Genomic DNA, 26942 nt, shown 5'->3' on the forward strand with positions numbered 1-26942 from the left:
ATGCGGTTTAACTATTAAAATATCCCCTTTGAAAAGGCATGTACTTATTTGATATTCCCATTATCAAAAATGTTTTTGAGCCCTTGTGTGATGGCCTGAATCTATCCTACTGTCTAACTTATTAACCTGCTTTATTTTGAAAGTTGCTGTAAGCAGCTCTTGAAGGGGGTAAAAACACAAAGTCAGTGTTCAAAGGATAAAAGTTTCTGTGATTATTTTTGCTATCAACATACAATTTATTAAGTACAAATCAAAATTAATTTCCTGCAAGAGCATGATAATTTAGGAAACAAAGAACACACATTTTCCTCTGCTTTAAAGGTACCAACAGCCTGTTATATGTTCATATTCTGGTATCTTTATTCAGGTCAACAATTGGTTGTGAGTCCTGCAGGCTTGAGAGCATGCAAATGGTACATTTCTCTTATCTCTCCTTCCCTTCATACTCGCCATGGGGGGAAGTGTTTGTTGAATCAAAATACTGTGAATATTTTTATTAGATGGCAAAGAGAGATATATACCATATATTTAATATTTATTCACATTTTTCTATGGACTAGACCATGTTTCTATTCATTTAAATAATACATTAATAATCTTTGATGATTTTCCACAAATTAAGGAAGCAGTCAATAAAAATCCCAGAAAATAGACTGCTAAATGCCTCAACGTGAGCACTTTATGCCAGTTAGTTTCTGTTTATATTGCTTTGCATATTTTAGTTTTAGAATTCCTGCTCACCCAGCTTCTTTCTGGGAAATGAAATGCAAGCGTTTATACTGAACAAGAATGAATTGTGATGTGTTATATGTAAATTCCCCTTCCCTCCTTCACGTCTACAGGCCCAGTAAGATGAACTTTTAGCTAAAGACATTGCCTACCATGTTACTAGAGCTCCAAGTTAACTGGTCTGCACAAGGTCAGTCACTGTCACCCTATGTGTCTTGCTTGGACTAAGGACTAAAGGACATGGGTTATTTGTTGACAACATTTTATGTTAAAGGGTAGGATGTATTTCAAGGATTGGTTGGAACGGAACCACCCACTAAAACAAAATTTCTCAACCTAGCAAGTCAAAGTTGGTAAAGTTTTGGGTTAAAAATATGGACGCACCATTGAATTTAATGTAGTGTGGGTTCCATTGACTTACATAATTCAACAGCTGAAGAGATAAAATCTAAATGCATGTTAAATCTGTCTGTGAGCTGGTGTTCCCTGTTGGGAATATTAACAGAAAACACGGAAAAATAGAGACTGTCTCAAACAATCATTTTCTAGAATTAGAATTTAGATTTTCAATCAGGCATAACATTTTTAGCACATTTTGGCTAAAGTATTAGCAGACCTATTACAGACTGACAGCAGTGCTACTTTAATTTGATGATAGAGAAATGGCATGTCTGTCCTTCCCTGCTATTTCAGGTTCTATTTCTTTTTCAAGACTCCATTTAGCACATCTTGCAGGAACATACTTTTGCTATCCAGGAATGATGCCTTGGATGACCTAGAAAGAAAGCAGGTATCTGGGTTATATGATGAAATACAGACACGGAGGAAGGAAAGGAATGGGAGAGATCTGGGGGGATGGGAAACGCAAAAGGAAAGAAGGAAGGGAGGTGTGGCTTGTGATTTCTGTATTCCCTTCCAACCCAGAAGCACAATATGTTAGAGAACAGCCAATATCCCTGTTTCATAAAGAAAGTACATACATTTTAATTTTACATAGTATCAGTAGTGCTTTTTAATTGCCAAAACAACCAAGTTTCCAAAAAAGATGAATTTGGTTTGAAATAAGCATTGTAAACAGTGTAAATGTTCTCAGAGCAACTTACGACCACAGTTTCAGGGCCATGCTTCACAAATATTTGTTGAAGTATGGGTTAAGTGACAGATTCAAAATATTTATTTTTCAGGCAACTTGGATGACTAGCTTTGTAGGTTAATGAAAGGAAAAAACCAACATGATTTGAACTGAGTTGACTGTCAAAAGCTTTGTGATAGCATGAACTCTTTTTTTTTTTTTTTTTGAGACAGGATGTCCCTGTAGCCCCAGCTGTTCTGGAACTCACTATGTAGACCAGGCTGGCCTTGAACTCATAGAGATCCACCTGCCTCTGCCTCCTGAGTGCTGGGATTAAAGGCATGTGCCACCATGCCCAGTTTAGCATGAACTCTTTTTATATTATGACGTAACGCCCACTGTTGATGGAAAAATAAAAAAGCTGGTTCTTTCATTTAAAGTAACACTCTACAGTAAATGTGTGTGTGCTTGTGCAAATCAGCCTATCATTTTATTAGAAATACTACTCTGATGTTTACATTTTCCCTTTGGGCAAATTAATAAAAATGTTGACATTGATAAACAAAAAAGAACTTATAATTTATTATTGACATTTTTCTTCCTTCTAGAACTTTTGCAGCCCCGTCTATAGCATGTGTTCATGAGGATGTGACTGATGCCTGGCACAGGCGGTCTGCATCTTTCTGCTTCATGCACCATCATGCCTCTCCAGTACTCAGCTTCTCAAGTTGTACTGCTTCCCGACCCTGGTTTTTGCTGGTGATTCATGAGATAGAACAGTAAAAACCATCTCACCTTGACTTTTCACAATGTATCATACTCTAGAAACTCCATGAGAATTCTACTTTTGTTCATCAGATTTATGCAAATGTAGTATTGATTGACAGTGATGTATATAGATCTACACGCATAACGTGCTACACAGAAACCACTAAAATGTTCTACTAATGGCAGAATGCATCCTGATTATAAACTACTTCAGAACTGATGTGAAAACTGATGTGACTGCACTTTTGTCCTCACAGGGACATCCAGACTCCTCTTACTGCTGTTTTCAGCTGGTGTTACTTTTGAGAATGTGTGTGCGTGTATGTATGTGCATTTGTGTGTGTATGTGTGTGCATGACCATGTGTGCAAGTGTGTATGTGCATTAATGTTCACATGCGTGCATGTCTGTGTGCGTGTGGAAGCCAAATTCAATAGTTGGTGTCTTCTATCACCCTCTGTGTTAGTATTTAAGACCACATCTCTCACTGAACCCAGAGCTCACTAATTTGGCTAGGCTGGCTGGCCAGAAAGGGCTAGAGAACACCCACCTCTGTCTCCACCTCCCCAGTACTGGGATTAAAGGTGCATAACGCCACACCTGATTTTTGTTTTTAATGTAGGTATTGAGGCTAGAGCGTGGGTCCTCATCCTGCCATTGCATGCACTTTACTGACTACCTCCCCTGATTATGTTTGAGTACACTGATCCCAAGACATTAGGGAAGTGAAAGTCTTAATTTTCCAAGCCAAGTTCTCTCACTAACATTGGCATAAAACTTGTGAACATCACTGTGTAGTTTTTGTGGTCATGAGTGTGAATAGGAGGAACAAGGAATCCTTTCTAAAACAGAATCTGCAGAATAAGGACTGGGATGTAACGGATGTACAGGAAATAGTTAACCAGACGAGTGAAAGTCTCCTTGGACTGATTTTTGTGAAAGCAGCTTTCAAATTCAGAAGGAGTCAGACCTTAGAGAGTCAAGGAGAGGAAGCTGAATGACCCTAAAATCACAGGGAGGGAGCTGCGAGTTCCTGCCGTCTCAGAGCATCTATTACTGCACATTGAAGTGACCCCATGGGGTTCAGAAAGAAGCAGAGAAGCAGGTAGACATTACAGAGTCTGAAACAGAAGCTCCTATTTGGGATTCACCTGTGAGTCAAAAACTCTTTGCTAATGAATTATTCCAAAGAAAAGACATGTGGAAGAGATACTGTCCCCTACAGACCCAACCTCCAGGTTCACCAGCGAGGTTGAAGTGGCAGGAGTGGTCTGCTTTTCACAGGTGCTTCGCCAACCTTAATGGATTCCAGGCTCTCACCTAGGTATATGGCTTGAACAATAAAGATCTCAGCAGCGGGATGGGTAAGGTATATCCCTCCAGAGAACATGTGAACACACTCCACAAGGCCTCTGAACTATGACCTATTTGCAAACGGGTCCATTTACAGATGGTTCTCCCTGGCCAGCTCAGTGCTGGCAAACCTGAATATAACCTACTGTCTTCACAGACAATCCACAAGGTCAACTCTACTATTTTATGCAGATTGTAAGATCTTTATTTTATTAATGGCATTTAAAAACTAGTAACATACAAAATAGCAACTTTGATTCTTTTCAAAAATATATTTCAGCTTCTCTGGCTTCCGTGCCCTCTACTTTCTGCCTATGAACAAGGGTTGATATTAGTACTGTGGAGCCAGGATAACTAGAATAAAGTGTTAACTTAGAAGAGTTATCAAGAGACATTGTTTAGACAGAACAATAGAGGAAGCAATATTCTTGGTATGGGAAAATGATTTCTGTTCTCATTTCCTATATACTTTGAAATATTTGGTCTATTCATTTAAAATGAGGCGATAAACATACTAGTTTAATGCATTACATTAAACTACATAAGGTCAACATTCCTTAAAACTAGAAAACAGACCACATTCAACTTTCTAACTGGTGGATTTTTGCACATACATGAAAATATTCAAGGGAATTTGGATGGTGTGATGATGTTTAAGTAGAAATCAGGAAGAAAGATGTTTTCACACTTCAACCTATTCCTTCCAATGCCACACAATGGTAAGTGTAGCTGCTGGAATGCTTCTAGTTAAAAGGCTTCTTCTCAAACAGCACCACTTCAAACCTCCCAAATTTGGCTTATAAAAATTAAAAAAAAAAAAAAAGATAACTCCCTGAGAACGATCCTTCTCCCACGGTCAAGAGACATGCAAATCCCTAGGGTTACGTGCATCGCTTTATTCTGAAGTTCCTCTTTGGACATTGAAAAATGGATAGCAACATTTTCAGAGCTCAAGAAAGTCCCTCTGTGCCACTGAATTCCTATAAGAAATATAAGGAAAACTTACTTTGCTCTATGTTCGGTTCTAGGAATTTTGCTGTCGAAAGCGTCTACTTCAAGGAAATTCACTCTCTCATCAAAATCTTTCTTACCAAACAAGCACCTCTGTCAGAAGTGTCTTAATTTCTTATCACAGAATTTTATCCACACGAAGAGCAATAAATAATTCATGTCACTGCTTCTTTGTTGTGTGTCCCTGAACTGCACAGAGCTAGGAGGCTGACAGCTGTGTCAGGACCAGGCACCCAAGATCTGACATGACAAGGGACTAACAAGTTCCTCTGAGTTCATCCTGAGAGAAGACGAGGCCTAAAGTGCAGAAAAAATCCTGACACAAAATGAAACTGCTTCTTTCTTTCTACCTAAGTGTTTGCTGTGAGCTCCTTTCCAACCTACAAGCCCTGGTCATTTTACAGGACTGCCCAGCCCCCTTTCTTCCTCACACTCGCCTGGCCATTTACGCCTAGCTACGGATCAATATGAGCAATTCTTGGAGAAATACGATGTCTCCATGACAACCAAGCCACAAATTCTCAGTGGAAGGCAGTGGGGCTAGTGGAGAACCCTCCAGAGGTTTCCAGGCCTATAAGGCAAGATGTCTTAAAATGCAGGGATGGACAGAGGGAAAAGCCAGAGTAATTCATTCTTTATTACTAGTTTAATGATGTCCGATGTATGGAACAGTGCTCACTCTTTAAGTTACGGTTTTTACAAGCCCCTGTATTTTCTAATTAATCTTTCTTTTTGAATATATCCTTTTGTTCACAACTGTCAGGTAAAGAAAGCCATAACTGAATTTCACTCTAAGTCCACTCATAATAAGGAAGCATGGAAATGCAATCTACCTCTGAAATTTTATATATATATATATATATATATATATATATATATATATATATATATATATATATATATATATATATATATATATATATATATATATATATATATATATATATATATATATATATATATATATATATATATATATATATATATATATATATATATATATATATATATATATATATATATATATATATATATATATATATATATATATATATATGTACCCACATACGTATATTTTATATATATGTATAATGCTGATGCATCTTTATTAAAAACAATGGTAATGGGAAACAGCCCATTAACAACTTTAAAAACCTATCCAGAATTAGGCAGTTTTAATTCAAACTACAAGTAATTTAAGAATAATTTTTAGTATAGGAATTTAACACTACTAGCAAGCTCTTCCTCTTTGGGTGAGAATAACCACATTTTCTTTCAGATGCTGTGTCAGGTAGTGGGGCTAATTTGTTCTTTAACAATCTCTGTGCTATATGATGAAGAGAAAGCTTGGCTGGGAACAGGCATGCATCTGTAGCTCATCTTTTGAGAGATCTTGGTACAGTGGCGGGGGCTGACATACAATGCTATCACCACTGGGTCTTTTGGGGTTCCAAGATGACTAGGGGACCTGACATAGATTGCAGTCTACACGTTTCACTGGAAATTAAATCTCAGTAGCTCTCCTCGGGGAAGGATCAGGGGACTGTTTGCAGCTGCCCCCCTGTCAGGGAAGGCTACACAATTTGGAAATCTCTTAACTAAGCTGACAGCCTATAGAGAGGATGAATCAAAAATATGATACATGGATCAGCACACAAGGATGTGAGAGGGTGGAGGAGACATTGTAGCTGGATAAACAGGAAAGAAATATCGGGGTTAGCTAGTTTTTGGGGTTGTGGTAATAAGGGATTCATGGCTTGTACTGACCCAACGATGCCATTTAACTTTGGTCAAAATTCTTTCTCTTTTAATTAATGCCATTTAACTTTGGTTAAAATTCTTTCTCTTTTAATTAATGAATCCATTAAAATTGTGTATGCTTTAAAACAGAACAGAAACAAAAATCCATGCTTAAGTCTTTCTGGCTTTCTCCCTCTGTTATACTTCTATCTATCCTACCCACAAACAGAATATAAATATAAGTAATTTTGACATCTAGTAAATCTTACCGCAAGAGGAGAGTTACAGTTTTCTTTCCCTTTGTTTTACAACACCCATTCCTGCCTTGCTAAAGTACTCTCCTCCCAGTATGAGTTCTGTTTGAACATAGAAAGGTAAACAGACTCTAGTGGTGGAAATTTGTTCCTCTGTGCTCCCCATCTCCCCATTTCTGCCTGTCTCTTGTTAAATCTCATTATTCAAAATATTTGAAATGTCAACATTTCTCTAGTTCCAGCCTCTGTGTGTATTAAGCAGTTTAGCTTAGAATTGATGATAATGAACTAACAGTGTAGGCTTCTCTTCTCGGCCTTAATGCCTTTGTACTTCGTCCAACTGAATTCTTGATGAAAGAGGAAAAGATAACAGCTCCACACCATGACCTCAGGAGGTAGGCATTAATTTGACAGAGCAGCTGGGAAGAGAAAGCACTGTTCTGGCCTCCTCCCCCACACCCTCCCAAGGACCCCAAAGCTGTGTCAAATTTATCATTTTATACTTGACTATGTTTAAATGGCTTTCACCTGCACTCTCAGACTCTTCCAAGACACATCTGTCAAGGATGTCCTCCGTATCTTGGAAGTTTGCCGAGTTCAAGTCCTTACCATGCTTGACCGGACTGACGGGAGCTGTTAAAAAGAGGGAGGGGTGAAGGCAGAGAAAGACAGCCATGAAAGAGTTGCAGTGAACACCATTAGACCACTCCAGCCCCATGGACAATGTGGGACCACTGTGGAAACACAAATAAATTGAAATAAAGTGTATCCTCTAAGTATTTATTGGCAGACATGTAATTAGTTGAAAAATCCATAGATGTGACTTTATCCCAGAAGAAAAATACGCTCCTGGCCTCAGTTTAAAAGCTACAAAGTAACAAAGTGGTGCTTTTGGAGTAGAAATCGTATTTGTAATGCATAAATCTAAAACAATATAGTCAATTAACAGTGGCAACCGGGCACACAGAGAGGAACATCAGCAGACTCAATTAGAAAGACAAGCCCTGCCCATGGAGAGGCTCCTTTGGTCTCACTCACCACAGGAATGGACACTGTTTGTACACCTCTTCTCTTTCATCACCCTAAAAACATGGCATCAAACCCATACACCAAAAACGTCGTAAAAAGGAAATCTTAACGTACAGAATGAATACATGGAAAATGACTGTAAGAAAGGGTGATATTTTGAACAGTCCGTCACCCAACTTGTTCCAACATAGCAAAAGGGGCAGAAACAGAAGGTGGTAGCAGAGCCCAACATTTCTGGTAAATCATTATAACCACTAACTCTATTCAACAGACTCAGAATTCCGCAGGTTCCCATTGGTTACACTATTTGGTCTAAACGCCCATAAATAACATAATCTCATGTTACATTCCTTCTAGTCAACATCTGCCAGGAAAAGAGGGTCCAGTTAGCATAAAAAGACTCAGTGGATAGAACAAACATGTTCCAATCACATAGACTGTGTCAGAATTGCTGATCTGAAGCCAAACAGACACACACTATTGAGTGTGTAGACATAATGCAGACATGTAAACATGTACACAACCCCATCTGGGAAAAGGGAACCTCAGTTGGGGAGCTTCCTCCATCACAATGGCCTGTGGCCATGTCTATGAGGTATTTTCTTAATTTGTTATTCATGCAGAAAGGCCCAGCCCACTGTGGACACTGCCATCCCTAGATAGGTGGACCTGGGATGAATACGCAAGGTGGCTGAGGAAGCCAGAGAGAGCAACTCGGTGAACAGCAGCCTCTGTGGTCTCTGCTCCCCTTCCTGCTTCCAGGTTTTTGCCTTGAGCCCTGGTTGCCCTCGATGATGGAATATATAACTTGTAAGATGAAATAAACACTTTATTCCTCAAGTTGCTTTCAGTCAGTGTTTTATCACAGTAACAGAAAGAACACTAGGAAAATATACATATATGCACAGGTGCTGGCTAGCTTGACACACTTGGGAAGAGGAAACCTCAGTGGGAGAATTTCCCCTACCAGATTTGCATGGGGCAATCTCCTTGATTTTTGAGTGATGTGGGAGAGCCCAGCCCACTGTGGGTGGTGTGACCCCTGGGCAGGTGGTCTTGGGTTATATAAGAAAGCAGGCTAAGCATAGGCCAGAGAAACTGTAAGTAGCATTCCTCCATGATCTCTAGCTCAGCTCCTGCCTCCAGATTCCTGCCTTAAGTGCTTGCTCTGCCTTCCCTCCATGAAGAACTATACTGTGAGCTGAAATAAATCCTTTCTCTCCAAGTTGGTTTTGGTAAGTGTTTTATCACAATTGAAAGCAAACTAGGACACAATACACACTATTGAGTATATACACACACACATGCAGATACATAAACACACACAGCATTGACTGTGTATTCTCATATATATATATATATATAATGTGTGATAATGTATGTGTGTGTGTGTGTGTATGGATGTATATGTAAAGTACTGCTGGCTTTTAAGAGTTTCATATACATCTGATCAAAAAATTCATCAAGGTAACAGGTCTTGGTTTTGAAACTGGTTTGTTGTGACATTGTGTCTAACCACAGTATGAGCACAATAGAATTTTATGTACCTGAAGTTTCTGTAATAAACTCTACCACCTTCTTCAGATCTTGATAACGCACCATATTTATAAGCCTTAAATGAAATAAATAAAATAGACTTCTGTATGTCACAAAGGAAATTTTTATAGGCATGGGGGCCTCTGTTGCTAAGCCTCCTTCAGGGGATGACAGAGCCTCACAGAGGCCAGAGCCCATGTTGTTTCATAAACTAGTTAAGTGACGCCAAGTCCTGCTGACCTCCCTGGGCACCAGCGGTGCTTGCTCTACACTGCTTTGTGCATTTCAGTCGAGCATCCCAGCACTGGTGCTCAGAACCTGAGGTCCAACAGACACTGTTTCAAGGAAAGGCCACAATTCTGGTCAAAAGTTCTTTCTAGATAAACTTGACAGCCCTCTGGAGTGCAGGTAGTAACTATATTCTATGGAGGATGAGCAGAATTTAGATTACCACATCTCTAAAACCTTTTCTCTAGAAACAAATATAGGAAAAGTATGAAATTCTTACTTTAAATAAATAAACCTATATTTTCCTTTTGTACAGTTGAATTTTCTGGAAAGAAATTCCCATGCCATGTCTGTTTTACTTGTTTACTAAGTTATATGCAACAGTGCCTGGATCACAGGAATATTCTGGAAGGATTTCTGAAATGAAGGAGTGTATCCAGGACTGAAGCAGGTGGCCCCACTAGCTGCCTTCAAAAATCAGAGGGCCTGAGTTCTCGATGACTGTTAGCCCATACCTGTTAGGAGATCACCATTTGTACTAACAGCCACCCATGTCACTGCCTTAATTCCATTTTCCTCACTTTAAATCAATCTTAGAGATTATTTTTGAATTCATAGATTTTTGTGAGGTGTTTAAGTGGGGTAGTTAAATGCAGCAGAGCTGCAGAAAACTGCAGCAGTCAAAATTCCTGCCTTGTTTTAATGATTTTTATCTCTCTATATCTTACTTGTTTGCTTTCTGAAGAACTGATTTTGGTATTTATAGTGAGGAATCTATCAAGTAGCTAAATATTTTTATAAATACCAACAAGGCTTCACCTCTGTTTAAAGTTATTTATTTTTTTTATTTTATGTGTATGAGTGTTTTGCCTGCATTGTGAATATGTGCACTTCATGCATGCAATGCCCACAGAGGCCAGAAGAGGGCATCTGATCCCCGGGAGCTGGAGTTACAGACAATTGTTAGTCACTGTGTGGGTGCTTGGAACTGAACTTGGGTCCTGTCAAGAGCAGCCAGAGAGCTCCTAACCACTGAGCCATTTCCCTTGCCCTCCACCTGTGTTTATTCTGGCAAACGTATTGCTCTATCCATCCAATGCACTGTTCTTTTGTGACTGAACACCTCCCATTCATTTATTCATTCCAACATATCTCCAACATATCTTTACCAGGCACCAAATATTAAAAATACTACTCTAATGGGGTCTACCCCTGACTGCTGAACTACTGGCTACAGATAGACTCTGGGAGTTGGGGAGCCATCGTCTTCAGTTGTACTTCAGAGGGAACTCTGGTCAGGCTCTAGTGCATGGCTCCAATCCCATGGCTACACAGATGGCCCTTGGTAAATTCAGTGAGTCACAAACAAAACATAAAGGCAACAATGTGGGAAAAGATTAGTAGGGAGAGGAAAGGTAGACAAAGAGAGAGATAATAGGGTAGGGGTGTGATCAGTCAGAATGTGTTGCATATGTGCATGAGATTGTCAAAGGACAAAATGAATAATAGCACCACTACTCTAAATTAGAGACTTCAAGGGGAAGAGACTTTGGTAGTAGAACCAAAAGTGCATTCCTGCAACCATTCCAAGTGGCATCAAAGCATGAGATCCACCAAAGTTCTCAAAAAACTAGAACATGGGCTTTAGCCTGAGGTCTTTATTGAACTCAGTCCAGCCAGACCTGCAGTTACCTTTATTCACCTCTGCTTCTTTTATTGCTTTGTTCTGCATTGTTATTTTTTTGAGACAGGGTCTTGTAGCCTGGAACAGCTGGCCTGGAACTCTCTATGTGGGCCAGGCTGACCTCGATTTCACAAAGATCCACTTGTTTCTGCCTCCTGAGTGCTAGGAATAAAGGCGTGCAGCACCATGCCTGTTTTTGCCCCTACTCCGGATTTTTGAGCAGGTGGTTCTAGTGAGGGTGGGGTGTTGAAGATTATTCATATATCATGCTTAATTATAGGTTAGTTTTCAAATCCGAAGAGGTACAAGGTATGTCTTTTTTTCCATGGGCAGCTCAAGGAGCTTCAATGAAACATTCTGTGGCAAAGCGTAGGAGATTTCTAGAAGGGAAGTGAGTGAGGGTAAATATATGTTTTATGAATTACCATGCCCATCATTAGATCATCCTAGAACCCTCCTTGGCATTAAAATGGAGTTAATAAGTTATATCTAATTATCGTAAATGAACCTCCCATGTTTTGTAGCTCATTTACTGAACTGCCTCTGAACAAAAGATTTCAACTCACTGGAATAAAAAATACTGTGGAAGAAAGGACCACAGCATGTCAGCTGGGGACAGCAGGCATCCAAAAGGTTAATAACTGCCAGTTCACCTTTTGTTTGTTTGTTTGTCTGATAGACTAATCCTTACCATCGTCCTTTTGTGAGTTTCCTGTGATGCCTCCTTATTAAACTCAGACATGATGAGTGACCCAGGCTTCTCTAATGAACCATTTCAAAACTGGTGAAATCAACACATATTGATCTAGAGCTTATGGCACTAGAGCTCTTTGCTAGACCAAAGGGTAAAGAACTGAAGGTACTTGTAATGCACCCTCGTACAACTTGTGGTCTAGTTGATGTACAATGAATAAAACTACCCAGGGGCATAAGAGACCACATTCAAAGAGCCAAAGGCTTTTTAGGGGGGGCAGAGGAGTAGTTCTCTGCCTTAAATTATTAAGGAGGTGAAGTTCGAATTAGATCTTTTTGAATGACAACATGGGAAGTCCAGTAGGAGCCACTCACACCAAAGAAAAAGGTATGAACACAGGTATGGTAAAAAAAAATTAGCACAGGCCTCATGCCACAGATGTGTTTGCTAATGTTACTGTCCACTTGGGATGTGTTTTAATTAATTCTCCTTTTGAGTCTACTCAGACTCCCTCTATCTCCACCTCCACACTGCTAACCCCAGACTTAACTTTCTACATTGTTATTTTATTTTTATTATTATTGTTGTTGTTGTTATTATTGATGACTATGGAGTCTAATCTGTTTCCCCAAATGCTCATGGGTATGGGTCCATCCTTTGGAGTCTGGCCAACCTGCCAGGCAGCACACCCAACATGATGTGGGGAGGTGGGCAAGAAGTCCCAAAACTAGCTGAGGATCTTTTGGCAACTGATCGCTGCTGGGAGAGGGAGGGTCAGTTCCATACTTGTCTATTTGAGCTGTCTTGAATTGCTGTTGTTGGCTAATTCTTCTCACCTGTAGAAGTCAGCTATAGACAGTTTTTTTTCCTTGCCCTAGATAGTCAATAATTTGATCTTTACTGATGGCGGACCCATTTATCAAGGTAAGCCGCCCTTCGCAAGAGATATTGACTTTTCCTTATCAATACCACAGTCCATTTGTAGCTCACCACTAAAGTTCTTGGGTGTTTTCATTAGTTTTTCAAGGTGCATTTCAGAGCTTGGCAGAGAGATGCTTTTGACATCAATATAGTGCAAAGTGTTGCCAGGATCCTCTTCAGCTTAAAATCAGCTATTTCTTTCCTCTGTAATGGATTCTGAAGCAGTCTACACTTGGGGGATCAGGGGCCCCAAAGAAAAACTTTTCTTGACAGATTTCTGCTGAAAAGCAGAAGGCTGCTCCATTCACTGAAAGGTAGAAGGCTCTTCCATCTACTCATCAGATGTTCCAAAATACTGGCAACTGAAAAGCTGATACTCTGAATGTTTTTACAATGTTTTCCAATCATTATATATAGAAAGGAGTCTGTGTGTTCTACATGGGTTTGTGAGATAATGGTACCTATACTCAAGAGCTTAATTCTAGGTCCTAAAGAAATGAGAAGTTCAGCCAAAGACAATAGAAAATAAGTAGCTTTGTGTGTGTGTGTGTGTGTGTGTGTGTGTGTGTGTGTGTGTGTGGTGTTGTTTGTGTGTGTGTTCAGGTGCATAGTCACATGTGTGTACATGCATGCATAGACCAGTGATCTTTGCCAGGTAGCTTCCTCAATCACTCTCCATCGTATTAATTTTTGAGACAAGCTCTCTGACTGAATTTGGAACTTGCTGTTGACTGGGCTACACTGGTTCGCTAGCAAGTCCCAGGAATTCTCCTGTCTCTGCCTTCCCAGGGTTGGGATTATAGGTGTGTGATGTCACGCCTAGTTTTTATGTGGGGGTTAGACATCAAATTTGGGTCTTCATTCTTGCATAGCAAGTCCTTTATAGATAGCCATCTTCCCAGCCCCCCAAATCAGTGGATTAAAACCACATCCCAAAGACTTTAGGAGGAAGACTCTACAGGAAGATTTATTGTTTAAAATTTGTCATGACATGGTCAGTGGTCCTGCTCCTCCACTTGCCTCTGTTCTCTGTTCTGCATTCCATTATTTTCTAGACCCTGTAGAGATACCTGTACCTCCATGTTTATTGCTGCTCTCTTCACAATAGCTAAGAAATCGAAACAACCTAAATGTCCCTCAACTGATGAATGGTTAATAAAACTGTGGTACATAGACTCAATGGAGTTCTACTCAGCAGTAAGAAAAGATGATTAAAATAGCAGGTAAATGGATGAGCTAGAGAGTGTTATTCTAAGTGAAATAACACAAATGCCGAAAAGCAAGTGACATACGTTCTTCCTTATTCGTGGACTGCAGCACCAAGCCCTTATATGTGACTATATAAATTTTGATGTCACACCAGGAGCCAGGGAAAGGGAAAGGATACATGGAGGTAAAGGAAAAGAAACAACCTGAAAGGGAGACCGTAGGAAACAGACGTTATTTGAGGGAGTAATTGGCAGGGAGGAGAAAAGGGAGGAACATTCAAGGGACCATGGGGTGGGAGAGGGAAGGAAGTCAGGAGAGGAAAGATGGCATGAGTCAGAGGTATTGGGGGGACAGTGGAGAGAATGGGGGCACTGTGACTAGGGAGGGAAGGAGGAGGGAAGTTGGTTGGGAGAAAAAAAGAATAGAGATGAGTGAATCTCAGGGACTAGGAAACCTAGAGGTAAAAGTGATGCCCTAAAAACCCTATGAGAAATGCACATAGAGTGTCTGAACATTAATGCATATGTATACTTGGGAGTTGCTTGACAGGGAACGCAGGGCCAGATAGAAGAGACCTCCCTTAGAATAACAATCATGCCATACAGCACTCATCAAAGAAGCTTCTTTCTGCATCAGATGGAGGCTATTGTGGAATTGTACATCTGGTCAGGTACAGAGAACATATGTCTGGGAGATGCCCAGTACTAGGTGACATATCTGCAGTTGAATCTCTGCAACCACGGCTCATGGAACATAGTGGAATAAGGGGTAGAGAAATGGCTAATGCACCCCTCAATTCTCACCAGTGAGGCTTTCTTGTACATCAGACTGTGATGCACACAGAAGACCATATCTGGCCATGTTTTGGAGAATAAGAAACTGTAGGGTATAGGATGGGACTCCTATATGGAACCTCACCCACCCACAGCTCAGGGACCATGGCAGAAGAGTAGGTGGAGAGACTGTAAGAGCCAGGACTGGTTTATGATTATAGGGAGGCAGAGGCTTCCAGGCCACTGGAGACTTGCTCATGTGAGCCTGTGGCAGTGGTGGCGTCAAGTGCGGGACCGATGTCAGCTCAATGAAACAAGGGCCCAAAGGGGACGTGAGAAACAGGTGGCAGGCCAGCACTAGATTGAGAACTATTTGAAACTGATTGCTGCTGGATGAGGGAGAGTATGACTTACATAGGACCACTGGATGGGCTGACTAGACTCCAGTGGACACATTTACACTGAAGGACATTTGGGTACAAACACCTGAATGAATAGGACTCAGCACGTACGGCAGAGTGCATAGGGTTCAGTGGGGGGATATGGGAGTCTGGATTTGAGGGGGAAATGTTCTATGAAATTTTAAAAGCTCAACAAAAAAGATTTTAAAAAAACTTTTTTCCATCCCTTTTTGGACATGCAGAAAGATAGTATAAACTCTTAAAGGCAGCTGGGCCTAGGAAGTTAGTTGCCTTTCACTGCAACCAGATATCTGACAGAAACACGTAAGAAAGAAGGAGGTTTATTTTGGCTGGTGATAATGGGGTATCTCAGTCATGTGAGGAACAGGGCAGAAGAAGTACAGGGCATCTGGACTATGCAGGTGGGGCTCCTTACATCATGGTGACAGACAGGAGGAAGCAGAGAGAGCTAGGCAAAAACTAGAGGTCAGAATAACCCCCAAAGACCCACCTCCAGGGACTCATGTCTTCTTCCAGAGTGGCCCCATGTAACAAAAATTCCATAACCTCTCACAATCAGAGGATCAATTGTTCAAATGCCTGAGCCAGGCTGGGAGGAACACCTCAGATTCAAATCCCATTTAGCTAGCCAACAGCTTCAGAAAATATAGCCCCATCCTCAATGAGGGACTAGCCACCAGCAATAATGTCCTATGTTTACTCCGTATAGAGCACATGACCTTCTGAGCGGTGCCTCAACCATTCAAGCCTTGTTAAAAAAGCCGTGTTGCTCTGTCACAGGTGAAAAACATAATTAGGTGTTTGCAGAAGAGCAGATCCCTCAGCACTGTTAATGGAGTAATCACACATGGTGTACGAAGTCTAAAGAGAGGGTGACTATGTCTGCTGTCCTTCTTGTCGATCTGTTTCAGCCTGGGCATGCCTATGAAGTTTGGCCATTCTTCTTATGTGTGAATGAATAGTTCTAAAAAGGATATGTCTAGAATATTTTCCATATTCTAAACTTCTATGACTTCCGTAGCTTTAAATTTAATATTGTCATACGATTTGTCATTTCTAATTATCTTTGTGCTATGTACATCAATGAATGCCGTGTTAAAAACTGATATCATTGACGGCATGAATAAAATATGCAGCAGTAATAATTCCAATATGGTGACTTAGGAATGATTTAAAAAGAGATCCTGGAACTGGATAGATGGCTCAGCTCTTAACACACACTGCTCTTACAAAGGAGCAGCGTTTGGTTCCCAGCACCTACATCAGGCAGCTCACAATTGCCTATAATTTCAGTTCCAGGGGATCTGATGTCCTCTTCTGACCTCCTCAAGCATTATATTCACACACACAAACCAGTCCCCCTCCTACATGTACGCATAATTAAAAATAAAAATAAAATCTATTTTTAACAAAGAAATACCATTTCTATGTGCAGGCTGTTTGGAAATAAGGGGGATATTTACAGAAAAGTCACTCATAAAAAGATACGTTGATCAAATGAGCAGAACAAAGTACTACAGCACAACAGCACCAGACACAGCCAGACAAAATGTTAATTGTTTATTAAACAAAAACATAGAGATGATAAGCAGGTTAGAGACATCAAGCCCCTGGAACAAAAGACTTGCGTCTAAATCGACTATCTACACCTTGAGGTGAGGGCTCATCACCTCCTGCTTAGCCTCTTCCCACTAGCTCAGAAAAAAAATCTCCCTAGAGGCTTGAAAGAAAAATGACATCAAATTCAAGTAGAAGTAAATGCTGATGCAATGCTGGCAGGCCACACACACACACATCTGTGCATTATTTTTATTTTCCTTATTATTTTCATTTATGTGCATGTGTCTCTCTATGTGTGAATATATGCCATATGCCTGAAATGCCATCCCCTGGAGCTAGAGTTACAGGGGCTGTCAGTCACCCAATGTAGGTGCTGGGAACTCTTCAGGTCCCCTCGAAGAGCAGCAAGCAGTCTTAACTGCTGAGCCATCTCTCCAGCTCCTTTTCATAAATTTTAAATTAAAGGGAAGCATAAGCCATAAGGAGAATTTGAGTGCTAATATGAACTCTGTAAATACAGAGAATGTCATCTGACAGGCCCCGAGTTCAGTTCACACCATGGCTAGTCTCTGGACAGAGGTTGTATCAGGAGCATTATTTTTAGTAGAGCTGTGTACATATCCCCCTAGTTTAAAGAGTTCCTGTGGAGACAGTCAAGTGGTAGAACCACTGGATCATAGATGAATAGTAACAGCTTCACCTTATGTGCAATTCTGGGCTTTCTTTGCTTTCAGTGTGGAGAGGAAATCCTACAGTGATGCCATGAGTTAAATTAGGCATCTAGTGTTTCTTCACCACTAAGGGATGATCATTAGCAACATTCCAGCAAGAAATTTGACTTCCAGGCTAGACTTCTGGGTCCCCACACTTCTTTTGAGTTTGTCCTCTGATATGCAGTATCATTTGGGGGGGGTGTAATTTTCCAGTGTGAATTGCTGTAATGATGATAGTATTTTCAACTGATAAATTTTGCAAAAGGTTGTGAACAGTATACTGTGTTGATCTTGCCTAGAGGCACATAATTTATTAAAATATTTTACTTATTTTTATTTTATGTGTATGAGTATATGAGTATATTGCCTGCATGTACATAAGTGAACCTGTGTCATGCAATGTCCTTGGAAGTCAGAAAAGGGCATCAGATTCCCTGGAATTGGAGGTATGGACAGTTGTTAGCTGCCATGTGGGAGCTGGCAACCAAACATGGGTCCTCTGGAAGAGCAGCCAGTGCTCTTAGATGCTGAGTCCTCTCTCCATACCCTTACTATTTTACTTAAATAACTTTTAAACATGGTCGAATTGATGGCTAACTAGGCTGAGGGAGAAATCTGCCTACAGCTGTCATCTCCAGATAGGAAGTAATCTCTACAGGAAGATTACCCAGTGAATTTGAGGACAGGTAAGTGTGAATGAGAAAAAAGGTAGCAATTATTTACTGAGTCTCTTTAAACATAGTTTCACTCCTCAAAAAATTGCCCTGTTATTCAGGGTATCTGAGCAATGAGCTGCTTTGGTGAGGCTGAGAAGCTGTAATACCTGGTAGTTCTACACCTCTAACCTTCTATAAGGAACAAGGCAGGTACTGAAGAGTTTTCATCATGGGTACTGGAAGAGATGGCTCAGCAGTTAAGAGTGTTTGCTGCCTTTACAGAGGACTCAAGTTTAGTTCCCAGCACCCAGGTCAGATAGCTCACAACCACTTGTAACTCTAATTCCAAACAATCAGACACCCTCCTCTGACCACCATGGACACTGGATATCTCTCTCCTCTCTCTCCTCCCTCTCTCTCTCTCTCTCCTCTCTCTCTCTCTCTCCTCTCTCTCTCTCACCACCATGGACACTGCACCTCTCTCTCTCTCATAAATAAAAATGAATCTTAAAAAAGAATAACAATTATATCACTGATGTAAAGTACTAACAAGAATTCCTAAAGATTAAAAAAAATGATTAATTTCAATTTTAGTTACAAGGTTCTACTTAGTGTTATAGTTCAAATTTACCCAAACATCTCAAATATAGTAATTCTAGCAGGTAGTTTGTATTAAAATGTCCTATTCTGAATGGATAATATTCTTCACTATCTAGGGATGAAATTATATATACTAATTGAAAAAAAAAATAAAATGGAATCCACTATTGAGAAGGACCTGTGTTTGCAAGAGTCCACTGTGCGGCAGCTCTACTCTGAGGTATACGTCACAATGTCAGCCCTACCTTTTAGTGTGATCTTGGGCAGGCAACTCATTTTCCCCACCAGGAACTCTTTTCTTCATCAAATGAGAGAATTGAACGGGGTAGCCTCTCTGATGTCTGCCAACTATGAAGTTCAAAAATTCTCAAAAACCAGTCAACCAGTCACTGAGAGTAAACCTGATTACAGGATGCAGAAGAAAGAAGTGGCCAGCACAGTAGCCTTGGAAATCTCAAGGACATCTAAGTACCTCCTAAATTAAGTAAGAGGCACGGGCCCTTCTTGGCTTCTGTTCTCCAGGCATGACAACATTCTCAATGGCCGCTTGCCAGATGAATGGGGGAGTGCCATGGAAAGCAAGGTTGGAGAATTTCAGGGGTTATAGAACTGGACTTTTCTCAATTCAGATGTCATAAAGGAAGAAGCAGCTTAATCCCAAATCTTTCTATTCAAGTGTATGAATGAGACTAAAGAGATCATTGTATCTTGGTCAAAACAACATGGAAACCAATTGTACTCAAATAATCTAAACTTTTTTATCTGAAACAGACTATGAGGCATAGGTTGGAGAGAAAATTCATAACATGGAAAGCAGAGGAAGGGGATAACAGGGAGGTAGGTGTCTTCCTACAGCATCTCCTCACATGCAACCAAAGGAATACTTAGTCGCCAGTGAGAAATTTGCCTAAAGCTTTTTTCTTTTAAAGATTCATTTTTACTTATGTGTGTTTATGTGTGTTTATGTGTGTGTGTGTGTGTGTGTGTGTGTGTGTTTGTATTTATATATAACACATGAGTGCAGGTGCCTCGGGAAGCCAGAAGACGGGATTTGGATCTCCTGGAGCTGGAATTACATGCAGATGTGGGTGCTGGAAACTGAATTCAGGACCTCTGCAAAAGCAGCCAGTACTCTTGACCACTGAGCATCTCTCTAACCCCATGGCCTCGAGTTCTTTATGTACTCCTTCATAGGACATTTTTTTGTGTGTTTTGTTTTGTTTGTGACAGGGTCTCCCTGTATCCCAGAAGGCCTGGAACTGAGCTCGATCTCACAGAGATCTGCCTGCTTCTGCCTCCTAAGTGTTGGGATTAAAGGCATGCACCTGAATGAATAGGACTCAGCATGCATGGCAGAGTACATAGGGTTTGGTGGGGGGGCATAAGGGGAGACATGGATGGGGGGGTGTCTGGATTTGAGTGGGAAATGTTGTATGAAATATAGAGTAGTCTCTTGAATCTCTGGGAGAAGAAACTGTCAGCACTGAGATCCCTAATAGTGGTAAACTTTCCCCAGGCTGAACCTAAAAGAAGACCATCAGTGTAGGGGGAAAGCCTGCCAGGCAGTCCCAGATCCCCATGAACATCAGTCTGTATCTCAGGAGATGCTGGGCAATCCCAGATCCCCGCTGACATCAGTCTGTATCTCAGGGGACAATGTTTGTCTCAGATGGTTAGTCAAGTATCTCATCTTCTGTCTCCTAGATAGGAAATGGAAAATAAGGAAATCAAATTATCTAGCCTATAGGCCTTCATTTGCTAACCCTTTGTCAACATTAGGAAGGAAGGAAGGAAGAAAAGGTCTAAGTTAGAATATTTTGAAGCATTAGGCTTAATTACTTTGAAGGTGATTTTTTTTGATTGATTACAAATGGGAAGTGTTGGTGAGTGGGTGGAGGATACGTTCACATGCTAGTAGCCTGCTTTCCAACTACATTACAATGCGATCTAGAGTGAGCATCACTCCCTCACACCCCAAATCCCACACACACATTCATACTAGATGTGGAACATGTAGGTAGTGGTTGGCATCCATTGATGCATATGAAGTATAATTATGCACTTAAAAAACTCAAGTATTTATTGAGAGATAAAAAATATAAAGTTGCCTTCTCAAAGTCTAAAACCATCACTACATTGTACTCATGATATTTGCATGAACATCTCAAGAGTTGGTTGTCCAAAACATAGAGGTGACCTTAATAAGTGTCAGAGGGTGTCTAGCTGTTTATTTGAGGGTTTGTTCTGAAACAAGGACTCTCTATGTAATACATCTTGACCTTACACTTATGATCCTCTTGTTTCAACCTCCCAAGTGTTGGATTTATAGGTGCTCACCAGCATACATGGTTGAGAATCTCAATCTGATACTAGGTAATCCAGAAATGTCTATCAATGAAGAATACGAGAAACATGTCCAAAAGAAAAATAACTTTTAGGAGCAAGCATGCATATGAATAAAGAGGACGTAGCAACTACAAGCTAAGAAGATGAATGGAGACCAGGCTTAACACAGAAGAGATGCTAGCCGTAGCTCAAGGAAAAACAGGAAGCAAAGGGAAACAGATGTATAGATGTACAGATTCCCTCGATTATAGGAAATACTTGTCACTAAATTTTAAGAAATCTTTTGGAAGAATATATGGACACGAAGAGTTTCCAAGCTGTGAAATGTTAGACTGAAAAGTTATCAAAAAAAATTCACCGGGCTGGAGAGATGGCTCGGCAGTTAAGAACACTGACTATTCTTACAGAAGACCCGGGTTCAAATCCAGCACCCACATGGCAGCTAACAACTGTCCGTAACTCCAGTTCCAGGGGATCTGACAGCCTCTTCTGTCCTCTGTGGGCATTGCACGACATGGGTGCACATACCTACATGCAGGCATAATACTCATACATGTAAAATAAAATAACAAAATATAAAAAATTTATAAGACAGAGTCATTGAGGATAAACGTTGGGTGCACATTTTGGTATAATTAAGTTATGGGAAGCATTCAAGGGAAATATGATCCCAGGTCCACATCAAAAGAATGGGACACAGCTTTCTATACTTGCTATAACTTGGGAACACTGCCCAGTGGACATAAGCAAATAATGAAAAGAAGGATGGTGCTCTAGGGAAGGATGAGCAACAGGTAGCTCAACACAGGACAACCATGGGACAAGAACAGTGAGCCCACCAGGAGGTCTTTGCTTGTAGAGCACTGCATGTATCCTTGTCCATTAGGATACAAAGGGATGTCAGGGGGCAATGAATGATCTGGAAGGAATTAAGTCTAAGAGAGTTCACCAGTGTGGGAATCTGAAGCTATCAATGCCCCAGACTAGGAGCAAAGCCTAAGAATGAAATGGGTCACATTCATGAAACTGCAAAAACGTTACAAACGTTCTGTCGTTTTCAGCCCCAGTTCCTCCTGCTGGCCTGACTCTACTTTTCCTCCACCTTTCCTTACCAGAATCATCATTGTGACCACCTTGAAGTAGGTGTCTCTCCTCCAATTTTTCTTCAAACTGAAAAACACCTCATCTCTAAAACAAAGGTCTGATATTACTGTCACCTGTGGGAAATGATCTCTCACAATGGTCTCTGTGCAATCAGCAAAGAGGGATTCCAGAGCCACAAATGCATCAATCTCTCCTGATGTCATCTCTGCTAACACTGGTTGGTTTCTGAAGAGATTCTACCCACTCTCAAACTCTTCCACTTCAGACTGGGATGCCTCACACTTTAGCAGCAGGCGATCACCCCTTGTCCCCTGGATATGACACTTAGCTCCTGGGCTGGTGCTTTTGTGAAGAGTCCTGGCAACAGATGTCACTTGCCTCCCGAAACTCCAATTCTTTGCTGACCAAAATATCAGTTCCAATGAAGATTAAGTTCCAATTCTGCCTTTTTATGAAGTACTCATTAACCCATCAATGAGCATGTCTCTCTTGTCTTCTCTGTTCATTAGCACTTTATCTGACCTAAATCACACTGTTAGTTCTGTCCCCTGTATTCCATTTGGGCACCGTAATAAGAAAGCAATAGACACCCCTTGAAGTTGTGAGGCGGCTGTCATGAGGACACTTTAGCTCTAACAGAATCTGTAGTGCCACAATCAAAAGGCCAGGCTAGAAAAATCAGAGGCATGACCTAATATGTCAGTTTCTGACATCCTTAGCTTCTCTCAGTCAGTAGGAAATTCAGAGGGAGAGAGAATGCTGGTTCCAAACATAATGAGCTTAGTTCTCCCGGGACAGCATGCTTGTGAGCAGCGATGGCTGGGGAAATCTACTTTCCCTGCATTGGATCTTTATGTGGAGCTCATGTGGACCATACTGAGAAAAAGTCAAAATATCATACACAAAATGTATTTCCATGTCCCTCAAAGCATGAAAACAAGTCATCGTTGTGGGGTGCTTCCTCTGAAAATAGCCACACTCACTGTCTTCATCAGAGCAACTGTGGTTAGCCACAAAAGACCCTCAAAAATAGTGACTGTTGACGTCCCCTTGAAGGAGAGGGTGGGGAGGGCCATTAGACCCTCAGCTGAGAGTCCAGTCACTCCCTCTTCCACTCCTCCCAGTTATGGGTGATTCTGCCTCAGCTGCCTGAGGTCTTGGAGGGTGCTAGAGTACAGAGAGTGTGGACTGTTAACTGAGGGAAGGACGCCATCTGTGCAGCAATGAAGAAGTTGTTTTCCATGCTGAGATGAGATTTCTCAGTCATGGGACTCTTTGGGGGTTACTCACACACCTTTAAGAACCTCCCACCCCATGCTCTGTAAGTCCTAGGTACTCATTGACTCACCAAGTTGATTGTTTTGGTCTTTGCCCTATGTGGGGCATATCATTCCAAAGTTCACATAATAGTCATATATTACAAAAGATTATATCTATCTCCAGCCAAACAAGGGAACATCACTGCTGCCTCCTGTCTTTTCCTGACCCTCATAAATCACAAAGTTAAATTTACTCCTGGAGTTTCATACTTCTGGACTAAATGTATAGGCATAAAACAAATTTTGTTCTTCAAGACACCTTGCTGTTGTTTGATTATTTCAAGGAAAGGGTCACAAAATTTATAAAGCGTTTGGTCTGGTCTTGGCTATGATTCATGCTGGCTAACATCCACAGACTTATTCTAATCACTAAAATTCACCTTATATATAAAATGTGTCTCCATGAACCCCACAGTGGTATTAAGTACCTTCATGTAATATTTTCAGAAGCATGTAAGGGCAAAAAGAGCCTAAGAAAAGTGGCCAGAAATAGAAAATGAAATTATTTAAATAATTATTATTTTTCCTAAGTTCCTATTGCAAGATATATTTATTTTCCTTTCTATAAAAGCAAAAAACTTCCCCACAACTAACTGACTGATTTTACATTTTTCTTCCAAAAATAAGGTCTAAATTTCTATTCATGCTATTTTAACATTTTCATTCTAAGTTCAACCATCTCACTGATATTTCATTCGCTAGAGAGGAAGATGCTAAAATTTTATTAATGTAATAAAAGTAAAAAGGAATAGAGATGATTTGTCATAATTTAACTAGATAAGATAAATTCTTGTGATCTTAATTCAAGAGGAGACTATATTCTCCAAAAGGCGATTGAATTATGGAAACATGATTTTTACATAATAGATTCATCGATACTCACCATTTAATATTATTAAATAATTATGATGGCTCTAGGGACTTATATGGGTTTGGGTCCCTAAATTCTTTCCAGGGAACAGTTAAGTTATTTTTAAAGCTTTTATCATCCTACAGTTATTTGGGCGGGGGGGTCCCTTCCTTGTCTGCAATAGCCAAAATTCAGTTTCCCACACTGAGCATCTACAGGGGAGCGTGATCATCTGCTGCTGCAGAAGGCTCCTTCTCTTCATGAATTAAAGATCACATATTTATTCCTCAAACACAAACAAGGAGAGGAGATTTAGATTAAACTCTTCTTGCCAAATTATGGATATTTTATTTTAAACCCTTAAAGATCTTAGCTAGAGGGCCAGACCACGCTCAGCACTGTGGGAGCCTGCAGAATAGAGGCTCGAGAGGAGGATGCAGTTGTTTTCAGAGCATCTCTTGTCCTTCCCTCAGTAAAGAAGTTGTCTAACTTAGAGGTATGCAGTACAGCTGGATAAGGGACGAAACAAAAATGCCTCAGAAATCCACTTGATTGACCAATCTAAAATACAGATCAAATTGGCTTTCTTCCAAGACTCAACAGCCCCCACCCCAAATCCCCTTATCCTGTGAAACAGTATCTGAGATTTCGACCCATACATGGCACCAGGCCCTGGCCTCCACTCAGCCAGCCAGTTATCCATGGAAGTGGCTCGCGGCTGACACTCAGATTGACTGGTTCACACTAATTTACTTCACACAGATTCCATTTATCTCCTAGAAGATCCCCTGGAAACTGCTTATAATGGCATATCCTAGGATACCTGCCTGCCTGTGCTTTTAAAGCTACAGTCCTTGATGAATCTGAGTCTGGAAGACAATTTACAGAGACAGGCACAGGCACCATCAGAACACACCCCAATGCACAGCTGGGGCTTGAGGGACTGCTTGACTGGTCAGAGCAGCTGAGCATTAACTGTGTCTGCCTTCTCACTGGGGCAAATCAAAGAAGCACCTCCCTTTGTGTGTGTGTGTGTGTGTGTGTGTGTGTGTGTGTGTGTGTACACGCAGTGTGTATAACTCATATATAGGAGAGAGAGAGAGAGAGAGAGAGAGAGAGAGAGAGAGAGAGGACTTGACTTTTTAAGTAGCATATGCCTTTATAGTAAAGCTAATCTGATCATTTAATCTTTACTTGTTTTTCTTTTGTTTCTGTGGGAATATGTGTATGCAAGGGCACATACATGTGTGTGGAGGACAGAGGTTGGCATTCCAGCTAGACTGGCTGACCAGTGAGCTCCAGGGATCCTCAGGTCTCCATTTCCCCAGTGCTGGGATTACAAGTGTGCCATGGCACCCACCCTTTACATTGTTTCTGGGGATTGAATTTAGGTCCTTATGATTGCTTGACCAGCATTTTAGTGACTGAAACGTTTATCCAGCCGCACCTTTAGTATGCTGTGTTACTCTTTGTTTGGACAAAATTTTAACTGCGTTTTCTAAAGCTAAGATGCTAGATAGATGGACTGTGTAGAAAGAATAAAGAGCTGCAAATGCAGAGTCTCGTGGGTATTCTAGGTGCTGCAAATAAATGAAGATTGAGCACTCAGCCCTACAAAGGACATTTCTATCACTCCTGCGGCTCAGGAAACATCATGGAAGAGGGGCAGAAAGAATGTAAGAGACAGAAAAGAACTGTGAAATGCTGTCTTCTGGGCATGACACAGCCACTGCAAACATGAACCCACAGCAGCTATCATCTCTGGTGGGGTGCTAGATGACTGGCTCTGTCATGTCAGGAGATGAAGCAGAGCTCACAGGGCCCTATCCCTCCTTGCTGATTTGCTGGAGGAGTCTGCGAGAGGGGCAGACACTGTCTTTATTTGAGTGTCCACAGGTGAGCACACCAGGCTTCAGCAGATATTGCAAAGCTGTGGTTACACAGACAGCTCTGGTTAAACTCAGTGTGCCACAAAATGAAACAAAAAGACATGAATGTGGGAAAGGAACTTGTAAGGAGAAGGCAAGGGGGTTTGACACAGATGGCAGGGAGACAGAAGAGCCTGAGGGTGAGTGGAACTGGAATATACTGTATACACGGATAAAACTGTCGAAGAACATGTTTGATAAAAATTACAATTTAAAAAGGGAGAAATGCTGGCCTGGGCATAGTGGTGCATGTAGGCAGAGCTCAGTGAGATCGAGGCCAGCCTGGTCTACACAGAGAGTTCCAGGCCAGCTGGGGTTATGGGGAGACCCTGTCTCAAAAAACAAACAAACAAACAAAAAAGAGAATACCAAATTATTTCATTTGTTTTCAACAGCAAGGCTCAAAGAGCTAGCTGAAAGGGTGTGCTATGACCAAGGAGGGGC

General features: G+C 40.9%; 1 protein-coding gene across 2 annotated transcripts in view; it reads right to left on the reverse strand.

The window, feature by feature from the left end:
- Positions 1 to 1280: 1280 nt before the first annotated feature.
- Wdr72 (WD repeat domain 72) overlaps positions 1281 to 26942 on the reverse strand; it is a 215313-nt gene continuing 189651 nt past the window's right edge. For both annotated transcript variants that reach the window (XM_008829780.2, XM_008829779.2), the window contains exons 18-19: positions 7455 to 7559; positions 1281 to 1504 (exon numbers count right to left, since the gene is read on the reverse strand). In XM_008829780.2, coding sequence (XP_008828002.1) covers positions 1449 to 1504; positions 7455 to 7559 — 161 coding nt within the window. In that variant the 3' untranslated portion in view covers positions 1281 to 1448. The remainder of the gene's footprint in view (positions 1505 to 7454; positions 7560 to 26942) is intronic.

This window comes from Nannospalax galili, unplaced genomic scaffold (genome assembly GCF_000622305.1).
Source record: "Nannospalax galili isolate Female #2095 unplaced genomic scaffold, S.galili_v1.0 scaffold213, whole genome shotgun sequence".
NCBI lineage: Eukaryota > Metazoa > Chordata > Mammalia > Rodentia > Spalacidae > Nannospalax > Nannospalax galili.